The sequence below is a fragment of the Thermobia domestica genome, chromosome 1 (assembly GCF_964235325.1).
Source record: "Thermobia domestica chromosome 1, izTheDome1.hap1.1, whole genome shotgun sequence".
In the NCBI taxonomy this organism is placed as follows: Eukaryota; Metazoa; Arthropoda; class Insecta; order Zygentoma; family Lepismatidae; genus Thermobia; species Thermobia domestica.
The window spans coordinates 31488498-31506021 of NC_137454.1; the positions used below are offsets into that span (position 1 = coordinate 31488498).

The 17524-nt window shown below is 36.4% G+C and overlaps 1 protein-coding gene across 1 annotated transcript in view; it reads right to left on the bottom strand.

Moving 5' to 3' along the window:
- LOC145678417 (carbonic anhydrase 2-like) overlaps positions 1-17524 on the bottom strand; it is a 121570-nt gene that overhangs the window by 32249 nt on the left and 71797 nt on the right. The window contains exon 2 of the mRNA XM_081748565.1: positions 10291-10412. Within this exon, the coding sequence (XP_081604691.1) occupies positions 10291-10412 (122 nt within the window). The remainder of the gene's footprint in view (positions 1-10290; positions 10413-17524) is intronic.

Below are 17524 nucleotides of genomic sequence, written 5' to 3' on the forward strand. Positions count from 1 at the left end.
GATTGAAAAATGGAAATGAAAGCTGTTTGTAAGAATCATTTTAGAACAGTAACGTTAGGTGTTTCCTGTTCTTTGTAGGTTAGTCCTCATTTGAAATAATAAACGCTTGCATACATTTCGAAGGCAAATAATTTATTCCGAGTTAATAATTTTTTAAACAAATTCAAAAACTGTGTTTGCGTTTTCGAGACACGAGACGAGACATTTCAAGAGATGTCTCGTCTCGTCTCGTGTCTCGTCGCAAAGAATACTGTCTCCTCTCGTGGCAACGCATTAGTGTCGAGTCTTATATATAATGGTTTATGTCTGTCTGTCGAGAGGTACCAGAGCAAAAACGGTAAAATAGTCCCATGAATAGGTTCTATCTTACCCGTTTAACCTCTATTAAAACCGGTAGTGGTGATAGGAAAAAAAAATATTTCTGGTTTCAATATTGATAGCAGAACAAATACGGTAATAGGTAGCAGCAATCAGTTTTCAGTGCCAAAAGAAAAGATATCACCTTCACTCACATCTCTCTACTAAAATCAGGAGAAGTAGAAATTTACTAGCACTTCCGGTTTTTAATATTGTTCTCTTCAATGAGCAAAAAGCGATGAGATAGCTAAAAGCGATTTTTTTTAAATCGAACTAGTGTCCCAAAAACAGATTCCGTACTACGTTGACCTTATATTAAAACTAAAAGTGGTAGAAATTAAACCATTTTCGATTTCAGCGTCACAGAGGAAACAGATACCGGTAATCAGTGGAGAATCTAAAAGGTAAAAACTGGCGGGTGAGCAGCCAAAACCAGACTATGATAGGTATATCATGAGTTTATAGTTTCCAATGGATATTATGGCAGGTTGGGTATTGACATTGTGGACCTCAGTCCTCAAGTATTGTTTTGTAGATTGTATAACAGAAAAAAAAAACTGTAACTAAAACTGTTTCTAATGTTTCAAAAATTTTCCAGTAAAAAATAAAAGGCTAGCTTACTATAAACTTTCAAAACTGCTTAAATAATAGTTTCAATTAGTTTTGAAATGAAATGAAATTTTTGAGTTTTACGTCCCACGGTTATGCCGGCTAGGCTAGAGGAAACGGTGATGATGAGAAATGAATGAAATGGTGGAATGAAGAAGGTAGAAGGAAACGGGAGAACCCCGGGCAAACCCACGCACACGGCGTTTGTGCACCACAAGGTTTACTTGGTGGGACAGGGTTTGAACCATAGATTCAATTAGTTTTGTTACTCAAACAAGTGGAGGAACCTAGGTCTCCGGGACCCGGGCTAGATCCACCATTAGATAGTGGCAAGTCGTTCTTTTTGAAACCATCTTCACTCGCATCTTCCTACTAAAGCCGAAAGTTGAAGAAATTTACTTCAACTTTTAACGTAATAGAACCATTGATTTCAATAGAGCAATAACAGTAAAAGATAACGGGGAGTAGCTTTTTGACATGAATTCAGCATCCGAGGAACAAATCATACCTTTGATCTTATTCGTCTATTGCAACTAGAAGTTGTAGATGTATGCTTCCAGTTTCTGTACTGTATTCGCATGGTTTGGAAGCAATGGCGCCGATTTTTCAAAGTTTATGTGGGTGCATATCAATGGCGCGACGTGTTAGCCTATACGTTTCCAGAAAATCTCGATAATTGATTGATTTATTTTTTAGTTAAAATCTTTTATGAACACTGCCATAAAGTCCTGTGCTGTGATAAAATAAAATATACCGGTACTATAAGGATAAATTTAGGCTGCCCTAGCTCAGTCGGTAATACTTCTGACTTAAACGCAAGAGAAACGGGTTCAATCTCGGGTCCAAACTAAAAATCTTGTGAATGCGTCACACCCACAAGATCATTTGTATGGGTGCTGGAGCCTCGGAGCACCGACGTAGTCAGCGCGCATGTTTGAAAGTCTATCGTAGTTTATATACTGTGAAATGAAATTTGTTTAATAGGAAATACAATAAACCTAGGTTTGATTCGTAGATTGCAACGATGATCAAATGAGGTTCATTATGTGGAGCAGTATTATATTATAGACATCGGCGAAATAAAATATTTTCTCCCTACACTCGTATAACTGCAATTATTATAGAAGAATTGTTTCAAAGCACAAAATGGCTTTTGTGATCTCTTTTCGTTTCTTTCTTGTATAATCGTATTATCTTTCAGCAAAAAACGAGAGATGAAAAAAGAAAAGAAAAAGGAAAAGAAAAAAGGAGGAAAATTTCAATTGATATCCAACTCTGCTGTTCATTCCAGTAGTTTAAGGAATAATAAACTTTATAGAAAAAAGAAAAAGAAAACGAAATTGTGTTTACCATTACATCCTTTTCAAAGCGAAATCTGTCGTTATTATAATGGAGTATTCTATTTAATTATTTTCTCCATTTGCAAGCCCCAAGCACTCTATAGCGGAGAAAGCATAAAGTTGTTCCCCAAATTGAAAACCGTCATTATTATGGCCAAATCAGAGTTGCTAACTCTGTTCCTGGTAATTATGGTATTCTAAGAGATTACGATGCACGATATAGCAATCTAATGCAAGCGTAAACTTCGGTTCTAATATTTTTTTAATTATATTTCTTTAAATTTTCTCATTATTAGAGCAAATCTCTTTACTTTTCTTTATGCAAATTCTACAATCTTATTAACGTTTAACTGGAACAATCGATAGATATTATGCGCCTGAATATGTATATAATAAAACATCATGCCGATGGCACTCATTAGGGGGGCAAGGTGGGGCGCTCGCCCCCTTGAAGAAATTGTACTTCGGAATATCGAAAACTCAATTGAATTTTTAGAATAGTTACAGCAAAATTTGAAACTATATTTAAAATGTCGCTTATACTTGCCCCCCCCCCCTTGGAAACCAGAACATGGGCGCCCTTACCTCATGCGTAGTTTTCGAGAAAAACTATTTTTCTTTTGTAAACCTAAAAATTAGTGTTATTCAAGAATCACGCCACCTAGGGAAGTGAAACAGACACTAAATGTCCTCGTTATAACTGATTCACACATAGAGTGCCGTGCCCATACCGTTCCCCTCAAGGGTGTTATAAAATAGAGGATCTGTCTATACAACAAAATCGTAAAGCCATGCGTCACAGTTTTGCCACTCCTACTCCACCCGCTCCGGTCAATAAGATTGCAATATTTTAAGCGAACATTCATGGCGGAAACGAGAGTAGCCAATGAACGAGAGTACACGTACCGATGCTCGATTGTTTTTTGGCTTCATTGAGTTAATAGGATGAAGGTACATACATATGGGAAGATCCTCTATTTTATAACATCCTTAGTTCCCCTCCTATGCTTCGTGGCCACACATGCCATGCTTTGCCGTGCCACTGCAACTTTCTTAACCATTTCTCAAGATGGATTGCAAGGGAGAAACTTCGTGTCACTTCGTATGTTCCGAAGAAAGCCGAAGGATAGCAGTCAATGAGCCACGACCGGAATGATTTCTCTTCAAGGCGGCTTGTCGGGGCACGGCATGGAAACGGCAGATTATGTGTGAATTAACCTTTTCATTATGATGAAAGCAAGATGAGAGAGTACACGGCATAGTTAACGAGATAAAGCTTGAAATTATCATTAATATTTAAACTTTAATTTCTCTTTAAATAAATATTGTCTAAAGATTATTCTCATGCGTAGGTTTCGAGAAAATAGAGAAAAACTAATTACTATGGCGTTACAAAGTATGTGGTATAGCCCATCAGGGTGATACAGATGATAGTTTTTATTTTGCTGGAATAAATTATTTATTTATGAAATATTTTAGTTTAACGTCCCACGTTATGTCCTTTAGACTAAGGGAGATAGATAATTAAGGCAAGAGAAAGATGATGGAAAAACTAGTGGAACCTGGGACCCCACGCACCAGAGGTCCCTACCACTGAAACAGCACTCTACCCTTTGTTTATTTAGGTACATATATGAAAAACATTACCTATAGCAGATTATATACAGTGTTCTTTGTTTCTGGTAACAGTAACGTATATGGTACTCGTAAAAATTCTTAGATTAGATAAAAAAAAAATATTAAAAAAAATAGCATTTTAATTCTGCCAGAAGGTACCATCATTAAATCCTTCCCTGATGCTAATATGCTGGATGAATTATAAAGGCATCTTCGTAACACAAAGCAAACAATATTTTAGTTGAACTCCATAATTCTTTAATTTAGGATCAGGTCAGTGTTCGGTTTAGGGAGCCCATACGTCCCGATTAATTGGGATTAGGCCTATCCTTTATTGTGAACACAGCATATTGTCTCGATCTTTTGACGTTTATTTATTCACTACAAAACACTACATTTATGTTTTGTTGTAGTACTCATTATGTAGCACTCCTTTACTCCAACTACAGAATAAAGACTTTTATTTCACATTCTCAGTTTTTTTTTTTTTTTTTTTGGTTAATAATGTCTCATGATTATTCACCGAAATTAAAGGACACGGTGATGATAATAATGAATGAAATGATGGAATAAAGAAACTTGGAGGAAAATCCCGAAAAAACTTACGTACCACGTGTTTGCCCACCACAAAATCATTAGTGTAACTAAGATTATTTTGCAAATGGAAGCCATGATCCCTCTTTTATGAGAGTTCAAAGATCCTTATCTGTGATATAATGATATCCTAGGAGGGCTGGTTTTCCTCAAGTTACGCATATACACAGAGAAAAATCCGTTCTCCGGACAGCGGTATGTTGTACAAATATACGGTATCCTCTTGCTTACTACAGAAATCAGTACGGAGCATACGTTATCCGTATGCTACATAGGCACTGTCCTTAGATGTTACATCATGCCGTTGCAGGATGTCTGACATCTAACAATTTTCCGTATATCACATGCATATACTTATGTTACCTTCGTCAGCTATATGTTATATACGTCCATTTGTATGTGAGATCCTGAGCGCTTACATTGTTTCATACAGAAAGTACGTATAAATGGAACACTTATACAGAAAGTATTATAAAACATGCGTTTTCAGTTATACGTCTGCTGTACGTTAAGTCCAAAAACTACAGGAATTACGCATGTAACCTATCTTTTTAAGTACGCCACCTACAATTTTTTTTCTCAGTGTACACAAAGCTTACTTGGATCGAACCAGAGACCCAATCCATTTTGTACTATTGTGTGACTTTAAAATTGTTAATTTATACAAAATGAGCGTTGTTGCACTTCAATGTCCTACTTTCTCTTATTGAAATTTGAAATTGCGCGCTAGCCACTATACTACCAGAGAGAGCTAATGTAGTTCCCGATCTCACCTTAAACTACAAATAGATATATTCTGCCTTAATAAAAGCATAACACATCAGTTACGCTCCTCATAGTTCACAGTAAGGCTAATAGTTGTCGATAATTGCATTGCCTCCTATCTGATGCCAACAGATGAGATCATTAGTGTGCACGTAATTTGCAGAGAAGTCGACGCTTCGGAGGAAACAACTACATTCTATTTAATAAACTGTTATTAATTATGCCAATATCTTCATTACATGTACCGCTCGGATAACAAATTGTAAGCGTACCGTATGTATTAAACTATACCATTACAAATTAAAGTTTATTATTGGATGTAGACTGAAATTAATTAAAAATTAAACAAATTATCAAATCTTTGTTTCTTGTTCCCTTTTCTGAAGATTTAAAAAAAAAAACTTAAAATGAAAAACTCAAAATAAGTTAGTTTTTCTAATAGGTTTTTCTCTGAATCTTAGAAGTAACTTGTACAAGACATGATTCCTTAAAAGTTTCAAGCTGTTTCTACATAAGACGACGAAATTATATCGATATCTAAAACATTTTCTTTGGGATTTGGAATTGTATTTCCCTTTTATCAGTACCGACGCTAAGCAATTCTAGTGTATGTATTCTTACCTGGAATCAAACCTGGGTCACATCATATACAAGAAATAGCAAGCTGTTCAAAAATGAACAAAATCCCTGTAACATTAGAAAAAGTAAAGAAGTAATTTAATATTCACTATCTTTGATAAACTTTCTTTTTCGTATTTTGTATTTTTTGTCTTTAATATGCAGGATGGAAAGTTCACACATATTCTTAGGGAATATTTTTAAGAGCAATTTTCTCTTTATACCCTATGTTTTATTTTCGCGCCGAAGAATTTTCTGTCTTTCTTTTTTCTTTTTTTTCGTATTTTCCTTCCGAATTCGACACTTCATGTGTAGGGAGCAAAGGCCTTTGCATCTGTCGGCGGTAATCGAATTCCAGACTTTTCTCCAGAGAAATTCGTTTTTCACTTGTATTTTTTCCGCCTTTCTTTCCTGACGGCTGGAAGTTTGATCTACCCTTCTCTCATCTCGCCTACAGCCGTCAGGCAAACAATGCCTCTGGACCTCTCAACTTCCTCCAACCTTCACCCTCCCTGTGTGGAGAGGGTTGGTCTCGAATACTAGGACACAGGGAACTCGTATTGATTTCCAGGCTTTCTATGGAAGCTCTGGAATCTGGGACGAAGAAAGTTAGTTATGGGTCCCGATCTTTTCCACTGAAATCAAATGTTTCGCTCCCAAACTTCCTAGTGATGACGATGAGAGAGAAAATTTAATTACGATCAACGTCTTCTGTTTGATCTTGTCTTCTCCCGGTGGCTTCAATCAATCTCAAGAGATGACTTTATCTCTCTTCAGGTTGAAATATTCGGGAAGTTGGTGTCTGTTGAAAGTTTCTCTCTGTGTGTAGGCGTTGAAAAGTCACGTATTCCTCACTTCAAGTTACTTTCGTAGAAAAGTGAATCATATCATAGAAAATAGTTTCTCCTTCTATGTGGATGGAAATAGGGATGCGCACGAGACAAGATTTGTGGCTGTCTAGTCTCGAAAATGTGCTGTAAAAGTGATGTCTCGACTTGAAAAATGTATATTTCTCTATTAGAAGAGCCGTGTCTCGACTCGAATTTTGTCAGGAAAATCCTGTCTCGACTTGTCTCGTGCGCATCCTTAGATGGAAATATTGAGGTACTCTCACATGCAATATTAACTATAATTTTAATACAGTCTTTCTACTTTCAGCTGATTCGGGGCCACAATAACTCGGTTGTAAGACACTCATCTCTGGTTTGTTCAGGAACCTGCTTCGACCCTATCTCTCGCTAAATTGGCTTTGTGATAGACAAACACAGTATGCGTGGGTTTCCTTGGGATTCTCGTGTTTCCTCCCACTTTCTCCAATCTACGATTTCGTCCATTACTATCCATCACCATCTGTATTAGCCTCAGAGCATAAACGAGAGACGTTAAACTAAAAAATGGTAGTTGACTCGAAACCAATTATGACTAGAAAAAAGTGTATTTAGTGAAAATTGTTAATTAAAAAAAAAGCAACGTGTTTGTCAATTTTACCAGTGATGTAACGAATGAATGGGTTCAAGTCAAACGAATTCCTTCTTCTTCCTTCTTCCCCTCCCAAGATCCGAGCAATTACAATATTAGACTTCTTCCTGGTTAGTGGTTAGCACACATGCCTTTGATGTGCGAGGTCCTGAGTTCGATTGATGGCAGGGCCATTGAACGCACTACTATTGTTCACATTTCATATTAAACTGTAGATCTCGTCATACCGCTACTGACAAGGGATATAAATCAATCAATCAACCAAGGAATTAGATCTAATAGGGGTCTTCACCATTACAAAGAAAGAACAACTCATAGTTTCAGGATCGTCATATTAAAAGTAAAAATTAAAAAAAAAAAAACCTTTTTCCAACACAAGAAAATGATTACGTCATGAGTTTAACATTTAAATGAATGACCTGTCTCAAGGGTCTTGCTTCTTGAATGATTTCAGTGGCGGCTCTTGAGGCAAGTCGCATTGGTAAAACTTTAAATGTTGTTACTGCAAGCTTGGTATTTTAAGAAGCTAGAGTATGTTCATATAGGAATAATATTAACTGACGAGTGGGTGTGAATATCTCGGTAATAAAACCATAATTAATCAGTTTTTGTATAATTAATATCCTAGCTCTTAATCTTTGTCCCTCATCCAACTTCTTCATTTTAATTTTTCCATATATATTCCTCTGTTCTATTCCTTAATGCTACGAAAGCCTAAATAAGGAAACTGTTTTAAGGAACAATATCTTGTGAGAACTGTAATATACATTCATTGATTTTTAAGAGAAGAATCAACAGTCTTTCATTAATAACCCCAAAGCGAAGATTTTTTGCTTCTTACAAAGTATTTCACTAATAGCATTCATCATGTCTTTAAAAGATGACATACCTATTATTCATATCAATTCGTATTATTTTCTTCATATTTTGTATTATTATTATTATTATTATTATTATTATTATTATTATTATTATTATTATTATTATTATTATTATTATTATTATTATTATTATTGGTATTTAAGCTTGATGATAATTTCTCACTCAGAGCACCTTTGCTTTTTCTGTTTATTTAGTATACAGTAATTTTGCGAACATCGACTCGTAATGATGCCAAGAGATTCCAGTTCATATATATATATATATATATATATATATATATATATATATATATATATATAGAGAGAGAGAGAGAGAGAGAGAGAGATTCCTTTTTTGTCAGCATAAGTAAAAAGTTCCGTTTCTGATAGAAAAGTAAACACATGACACAGAAGCGAACTGCGTTTGCAAATCGGCAGAATTATATTTCCACTGATAAAATGCTTTAGAAAAATTAAGTGCCATATCTACATTGTCTCTTTTAAAACTGTAAAGCAGCGCTATTCAACCTTTTTTTCTCGCGTACCCCTAGACACAGTTCGCTATCCAATTGTGTACTCCTGAAGCTGTTTAAAAGAAATTAAATCGAAATTAACTTATTAAACTTAATATATCTGTTCTGTTGTTTAAAAAGGGGGACAAATGGAGACACAACAAAAGAACAATCAGTGTGCCAACCAAAAGCCTATTTACAGGGGGATAAAGTGCAGAAATGGAAAATTAACATGGAAAATTTCAAACATGGGAGACATCCAGTTCTAATAAGGGGGATTTTCCCCTCATCCTCTCTGACAATTCGCTCACTGAGGACAATGTTAACAATCCAAAAACTAAAACTAACTTCAGAACTAACCTGTTAATGAGATGACTGAACTTGTTTCCATCACGCCAGCTCCTCGATTCTTGGTCGAATATTGGAAATATACTTATTTTAGGATTACGTACCCCCATCTTTGCGTACCCCTAGGGCTACGCGTATCTCCGGTTGAATAGCACTGCTGTAAAGGAATATATGTATAAGCCTATACATTATATAGATGTTTAAAAATAGCACTGGATAATTATTTTTGTTGTAAAGGACTAGAATTAGAGGTGGCGAGAGAATCTTAACAATTGGTTCTGGGAACCTGAATTTTTTTTAACACTGAATGTAATTAACGTGTTGTCAAAAGGACGTGTGAAATTGAGGTTGAGTGTGCGTGATGTCGAAATGGTAACATGTGTGAGCATGAGGTCAGATTGATGTTGTGAGGGTGAAGTTGAGTGAGGTTAGGTAGAAGTGGACACTTTTGCTGAACAGAGTCCTCACCACTCTTGCGGTAAACCACTCGTTTCTAAGTCACTGATGTATGACGTAAAAACACACGTTTACCATCTGATGAAAAACATAGAAAACAGGCAGAATTAAGGTGGCGCGTGAACAAGGTAGAGCCTATAGAATGAACAACTGATGGCAGTATACAAGTACTATGTCTGTAAACTCATCGACGTTTTTGTTTACCTGTCACCGTTGTTCTTTATACACCAGATTTTCTGCCTCATCCTTATTCTTTCCGAGTGGTTTTCTGAAAAGGGAAGCAACGGACTTTGACGTCAGAGAGCATTCAATTGGAAATGACTACTTAATTAAGGTTTCCCATGAAACAAAGCTCCTCCAACAGAAACAGATATGTTTTTTTGACATGTGACGACATTTCACGACGCCATTTTAAGACAAGGCAGCCTAAACTCGCGTCTCGTGGCTTATCTCATGTTATCAGTGCTTTTCAACAGGAAATACTTTTGAGCGCGGTTACTATACTTACTTACCTAGAGAAACAAGAAAAGCACGAAATATTGTAAGCGTGACTATTATAGTTACTTACGTAAAAAAAAAAAAAAAAGTAAAACGAAAAATATTGTTAACGCGACTATTATAGTTAGTTACGTCAAAAAAAAAAAAAAAAAAACAAGTAAAACAGAAAATATTAGGAGCGCGGTTCCCATAGTTACTTAAGTAAAGAAAAAAGTAAAACAATGACTGATTACGTACTTCAGCAGCATAAGAACGCCCATCGACTGTGTGCTCAGAGCCCTGTCTGCTATCACAGCCCCAGTGACAGTGGAATTGCTCCAGCCTATAGACATCATCTTCCAAAGGCCCTCCTCTTAGTTCTAGAAGAAAGAAAATAAAGAATAAATCCTATGAAAACTCTTACTTAATACATAGATCTATTATACAATATTATTAACATTTAACAGTGAAAGTGTCTACAGATAATATATATACAAACTAATAGATCACATTAGGCTGAACAAAATTATGTGGATGAGTACAAATCCTCATACGTAATTTTCGAAAAACTCGACAAAATCTAACTTTTGTATAGCTAAAAATTGATGTTGTATATACATCAACCATCCTATATATTAAGATGAAACGAATACTCAAGTCAGGAGCGGATCCAGGACCGACTTCTAGGGGGGGGGGGCGGTGGGTTGTCATACTGCTACTTTTAAGGGCTCTAAACTTTGGGATGGGTTTTATTTATATATATAAAATAAGAAAGTTCCCTCTTAAGGGGGGGGGCGATCGCCCCCTGGATCCGCCCCTGACCCAAGCATACTCTTATTAAGCAAGTATGCGTTATGATTAATGAGATATAGCCCAAAATTATGATTTCCTCTTTTTTGTTGTTGTTGTTGTTTAAGGGTGGTGTAAAGGGACAAGTTTTGCCAATAAATGTCACTACAGTCTTCGTATCTCACTCATGTATTTTTTACCTTTCACGAAAATTTACAATTTCTCTTACAAATTTGAACCTACAGACTTCAAATTTTTAGAGAAGGAAGTTCATAACCTATCGAAGGCAATAGTCCGTGCCGATTTTTTATTTAGAATTTCCTTCATTGTTGAAACAGTTATGTCGTTAAAGATTCAAATATTCATTTCAACAATCATGTCATTTCAACAATGAAGAAAATTCTAAACGGATTGTTGCCTTCGGTAGGTTATGAACTTCCATCTCTAAAAATTTGAAGTCTGCAGGCTGAAATTTGTAAGAGAAATCGTGAATTTTCTTGAAAGGTAAAAAAATACATGAGAAGGATACGAAGACTGCACTGACACCTATCGGCAAAACTTGTCCCTTTAAACTAACCTTAACTTAGTGGTGACTCTTAAAGAAAGTCATATCGACAAACCTCAAATTTCTATATACACAGAATTTTCTATATATATATATATCGGGTGTTGCAAAATAAGTGTTACAACTCTTGGGAGGTGATTCCTGACACTGAGAGAAGAAAAACAGTTCTCTTGAACTTTCGGCTATCGGACATAGTTTCGGATCTACAAGATGCCGAAAGCATGGGAAAATAACTTTCGGACGCCAATAGTTCGGAAACTATCCAACGTAAAGAGAGCGGGTTAAAAATTCACTGAAGAAATTATACCTGCTGTATTGAATTTTGCATGTTTCACAATCCTACCATGCACGCGCAAGGGATTCCCCAAAGGAACGTAGGGAGTCCCGGGTAATCTGCCATATGAAAATTGGTCTAAATGGATATGAATTGATAGGGTTTCTACCAGGTAACAATAATTCGTTTGTATTAAGTCGATATCTGGAACAAATACAAAATGGCGGACACCTTCATGCCCGTTGTGTGTGGTTGCATAATCGCCAGGTACGGATGAAGGCCAACAGTGACGTTCTGAGTATTAAATGTAGCGAATTTGTACTCAAATGCTCTAGAAAGACATCTGGAGTGTCGGTAGAGAACAACAGATGAAGCAGGGTGATTCACATTTGTGGAAACACTTAACGAAAAATGCCCAGAAATCACTCATACTCAGTAAACGTGAGTTCAAAGCGTCGGAAATGTAAGGAATAGCATCAAGAACATGAAAGCCATTGCCCATTCACCAAAATATTCCCTCAAACCGATGCAATATGATGTGCACGGTTACATACCAATAAGGATGCAACAACTGAGGCCAAGTTGAAATTGTGCAAGGGGACTCACAAAGAAACTGGGCAAACTAAATGAATGTCACTAGTGGGATCGCATGATCGATACTGAAATGTGGCCAATGTGTGTGTTCATATCAACTTGTAGCTAATAAAAAAATGTTAACTTGTTCCACTTCTGCTGGGACACCGTCCCAAGTGCGAAAACTAGGAAAATAACCTTGTACATTATGCTATTACATCTGGTGCACCTTTTGGTAGAACGTAACTAGAACACCATTGTATCAATGTCCCTCTTTGTTTGGGACATTATTCCACAGTCGATACACATGAAAAGAACTCTCTTAATCCATGGTTCAAATTCTGATGGAGCGTGAAAATAACAAACTTGTATCATGTCCCACGTCTTCTGGGACATATGACGTACTCGAAATATAGGAAAATATCTCCAGAAAGTCGTATCTTACACACAGTGCACATGCCAAGACAAAAACGAAAAAGAACCAATTTAGCACATGTAACACTTCTGCTGGAACACCATACATATGGAAAATAAAACGACATGAGAAATAGGAAGCTCTGATTGTTTACAACTGTGCAGTAGGAATAACAAAATGAAACACACAAGCATGTCGGGAGGCTGTACAAGAGCGCTAGCAAAACAATGTGGGTATTCCTCAAAGAAATGAATACAGAGAAAGTAAGGATCTCTCGAAGCCTCAGGGCTAGAGCGTTCGCTTTCGCTAGCGTGGTCGCAGTTTCCAATCCTACTGGGAGCCCACGGCCTCAGATTGAAGACCCTAGTAGTTATTTTCCTATTTTTCGCACGTGGGATGGTGTCCCAGCAGTAGTGGGACATGTTGAAATTTGTCCATTAGTTACATGTCGATATCAACACACACAATGACACATCCTCAGTTGTTGCGTCCTTATTGGTATGCAACCGTGCACATCATATTGCATCGGTTTGAGGGAATAATATTGGTAAATTGGCAATGGCTTTCATGTTCTTGATGCTATTCCTTACATTTCCGACGCTTTGAACTCACGTTTACTGAGTATGAGTGATTTCTGGGCATTTTTCGTTAAGTGTTTCCACAAATGTGAATCACCCTGCTTCATCTGTTGTTCTCTATCGACACTCCAGATGTCTTTCTAGAGCATTTGAGTACAAATTCGCTACATTTAATACTCACAAGTAAACCTTACGTTTGGGTGAATCGAGTTGCTGACTGAGACACATATGAGAAAGTAGTACTAAATGTGGTCAGTATTTCAGTGAAGTTGTAGGTGCGAAGCTCCAGGGGTTTAGGAGATACAGCTACCAGAACATCACATGGAAGTACAGAATAGTCTTCATACAGTTGGAGGTAAAAGCTCTGTAAGACCTCTTGTAACGACAAAAGGTGAATAACAAAGATATGGGTATATATTAGGACTAGGGGGAAGTCATATAGTAAGGGTATACCTGACGGCGGCCATCTTGAAATCCGCCATTTTGAATTAAGGTTAAGTTCTTAAAACAGGAATAGGGTCATGTGATACATGATTTAAGGCGCAAATTTAATCAGAAGAGCAATGGTCACGTTAATTTTGAGTTACGCACAATTGGTAAAAAGTTACAGGGAAATTAAATATTGTTGCAGCATATGTATTAGTCCTTTACTCCACCTTGTAAATTTTGTTTTAATGATAATAATTAAATAAAAAGCAGGTGGATAAATATTAGGTCTATGGTAAGAGTTGCCTTGATGGCAGCCATGTTCAAATCCGCCATTTTGAAGCAGACAAAAGTTTTAAACGAAACGCATAACAGTGATACCTTATTAATAGCAAATTTTACCATAACTACAACGATATAACCATTTTTGGTTTATCATTAACCACCACAAAATTAAATGCATCGCTCCTTACGACTACTGCTTTGACGGAATTGTTAACGACAGATGTGTCATGTGTAACTCGATTGCCTTTGTCAGGTGTGCTCACTGTAAGCAGAGCATTTGTGCAAGTTATGCACTCTTTTCTGAACTAATATTGATTGTACTAATTGAGGACTTTTCTGGAAGAAAGACCCAAGTTCAATTATGACTCAATTCCCCTTTGGTCATTTTTCCTTAAATTAGCAACTTGTTTATGCGATAACAAATGATGGTTAATGATAATGCAAAAATGGTTATACCGTTGAATTTATGGTAAAATTTGCTATTAATAAGGTATCACTGTTATGCGTTTTGTTTAAAACTTTTGTCTGCTTCAAAATGGCAGATTTGAACATGGCCGCCATCAAGACAACTCTTACCATAGACCTAATATTTATCCACCTGCTTTTTATTTAATTATTATCATTAAAACAAAATTTACAAGGTGGGGTAAAGGACTAATATGCTGCAACAATATTTAATTTCCCTGTAACTTTTTACCAATTGTGCGTAACTCAAAATTAACGTGATCATTGTTCTTCAGATTAAATTTGCGCCTTAAATCATGTATCACATGACCCTATTCCTATTTTAAAAACTTAACCTTAATTCAAAATGGCAGATTTCAAGATGGCCGCCGTCAGGTATACCCTTACTATATGACTTCCCCCTAGTCCTAATATATACCCATATATTTGTTATTCACCTTTTGTCGTTACAAGAGGTCTTACAGAGCTTTTACCTCCAACTGTATGAAGACTATTCTGTACTTCCATGTGATGTTCTGGTAGCTGTATCTCCTAAACCCCTGGAGCTTCGCACCTAAAACTTCACTGAAATACTGACCACATTTAGTACTACTTTCTCATATGTGTCTCAGTCAGCAACTCGATTCACCCAAACGTAAGGTTTACTTGTCAGAACGTCACTGTTGGCTTTCATCCGTACCTGGCGATTATGCAACCACACACAACGCGCATGAAGGTGTCCGCCATTTGTATTTGTTCCAGATATCGACTTAATACAAACGAATTATTGTTACCTGGTAGAAACCCTATCAATTCATATCCATTTAGACCAATTTTCATATGGCAGATTACCCGGGACTCCCTACGCTCCTTTGGGGAATCCCTTGCGCGTGCATGGTAGGATTGTGAAACATGCAAAATTCAATACAGCAGGTATAACTTCTTCAGTGAATTTTCTACCCGCCCTCTTTACGTTGGATAGTTCTCGAACTATTGGCGTCCGAAAGTTATTTTCCCATGCTTTCGACATCTTGTAGATCCGAAACTATGTCCGATAGCCGAAAGTTCAAGAGAACTTTTTTTGTTCTCTCAGCGTCAGGAATCACCTCCCAAGAGTTGTAACACTTATTTTGCAACACCCGATATAATTTCTATACAGGATCGGATTTAGGGGGGTTGCAAAGGTGCACATGCACTCCTCCCCCCTTCGTTGTAAATATACAATACCTAAAGTGAGAAGCTAGCAGTGAAAATAGCAACACTTTCCGAAAGTTTCTGCTGTCATGTTTCCATTTGGGCTTAGAACAAAGGAAAGTTTTGCAAAATGGTTAGTTTAAAGTCAATTTTCTAAAATTTGAAAGAAAAGGGTTCACCGAGAACAGACACTTAGTGTTTCCAGGACATTTCCTTATTCACAGCACAGATGCCTAAAGGCATTTAAAAAATTCCAATGCAATTCAAATGTACTGGTAGTTAGTTGTTGGTGCACCCCCCTCAGAAAATCCTAGATCCGGCCCTGTTTATATATATATATATATATATATATATATATATATATATATATATATATATATATATATATATATATATATATATATATATATATATATATATATATATAGTTTGTCCAACTAACTTGCGCTTACACATATAGAAAATATTAATGCCTCAATCTAAATAAAGTTACGGCCTGTTAATGATTGTATCCTTTATGTGGGTTGGCGGTAAAACTTGTTAAATACGCCCTGTCCTAAAGGTAAACAGTAACAATTGTCTGTAATTTCTATACTGTTTTCATATTACTAAGTTATGTCCCAAAGGTAAACAGTTACAACTGTCTGTAATTTATATACTGTGTTCATATTATATAATGTACTAAAGGTAAACGGTAACAACTATCTGTAGTTTATATACTGTGTTCATTAGGGATGCGCAAGAGTCGAGTCGAGTCGAGATTTAAACCTGTCTCGACTCGTCTCGAGGAAATGTTGTCTCGACTCGACAGTTTCTGTTTCGATTCGATTCGAATTCGAGACGAGACAAAATATACGAGTTAAAATATACGCACACATCAGCCAGAACATTATGACTACTAACCTAATTGTCATTATGTCCACTTTTGGCACGGATAACAACGGCGACGCGTCTTGGCATTGTTGTGTGATTAAATTTATTTGTTCAGAAAAAAAAAGTCTCAGCAGAAGTAAACTTCTTGGATAGGAAACTATCCTAGAGGTTTGCGAGCTGGCTACCCTGTCTTACGACTGATCAGTGGTAGGTGCTGCCCTCTACGAAATTTCGTGGTTGTGCAGCAACCCTCCCCTCTTCAGTTGTAACTAACAGGTAAGACTAGAAATACCTACTTTTTCGTTTGTAGGCATTTTCTTTAATAGAAGCATGTTATTTTTTATTAATTCATATTATTTAGTGTTGAATGAAAAGTCAAAAGTGCATAGTGATTTGTTATTAGAAAATGAAAAGTGAAAGAAAGATAAGTTTTGTTATATTCGAAATTAGAAACGAAAATTGTGCAAATATCCTTTTTGACATAATCGTATCTGAATTGAATTGGACTCATAGATGTTACTTGAAGAAGACTTTTGGTATGTATTTCTTCATTTTCTATATTTTGGCATGCTGACTAATGATGAACATTTATTTGGAAGTATTGAAAATTCTGATAACATGCTATTTTGTTAATATTTTCTTTAATCACTGTTTCGACTCAATCGCGGATAGTCTAAATTTCCTGATAGTTAATCTACATTTGTTTGAACGATTTATTTCATGTTTGAGAAGTTATTTTTACATATGTTTCCATTTTTGGTTTACCAATAAAAATTTGTTATATTTGTTTAGTTGAAATTCAAATCTTGTATTTAATATTTAACCTGAGAAAACACCGTAAAACGTTCTATCCGAGCGGTTTAGTAATATTTTACTTAGATACCGCATGGACGCAATGATCCTCGGCAGGTCGCTGCACAGAGTTGGCACCACATGTACACACGCAGGTCACCTAATTCCCGTAAATTCCGGGGATGGGGCGATGCCGCTCTGACGGCACGTTCAATTACATCGCAGATGTGGTCGATTGGGTTCTGATCCGGCGAGGTGTGGGGCCAGCACATCACCTGGAACTT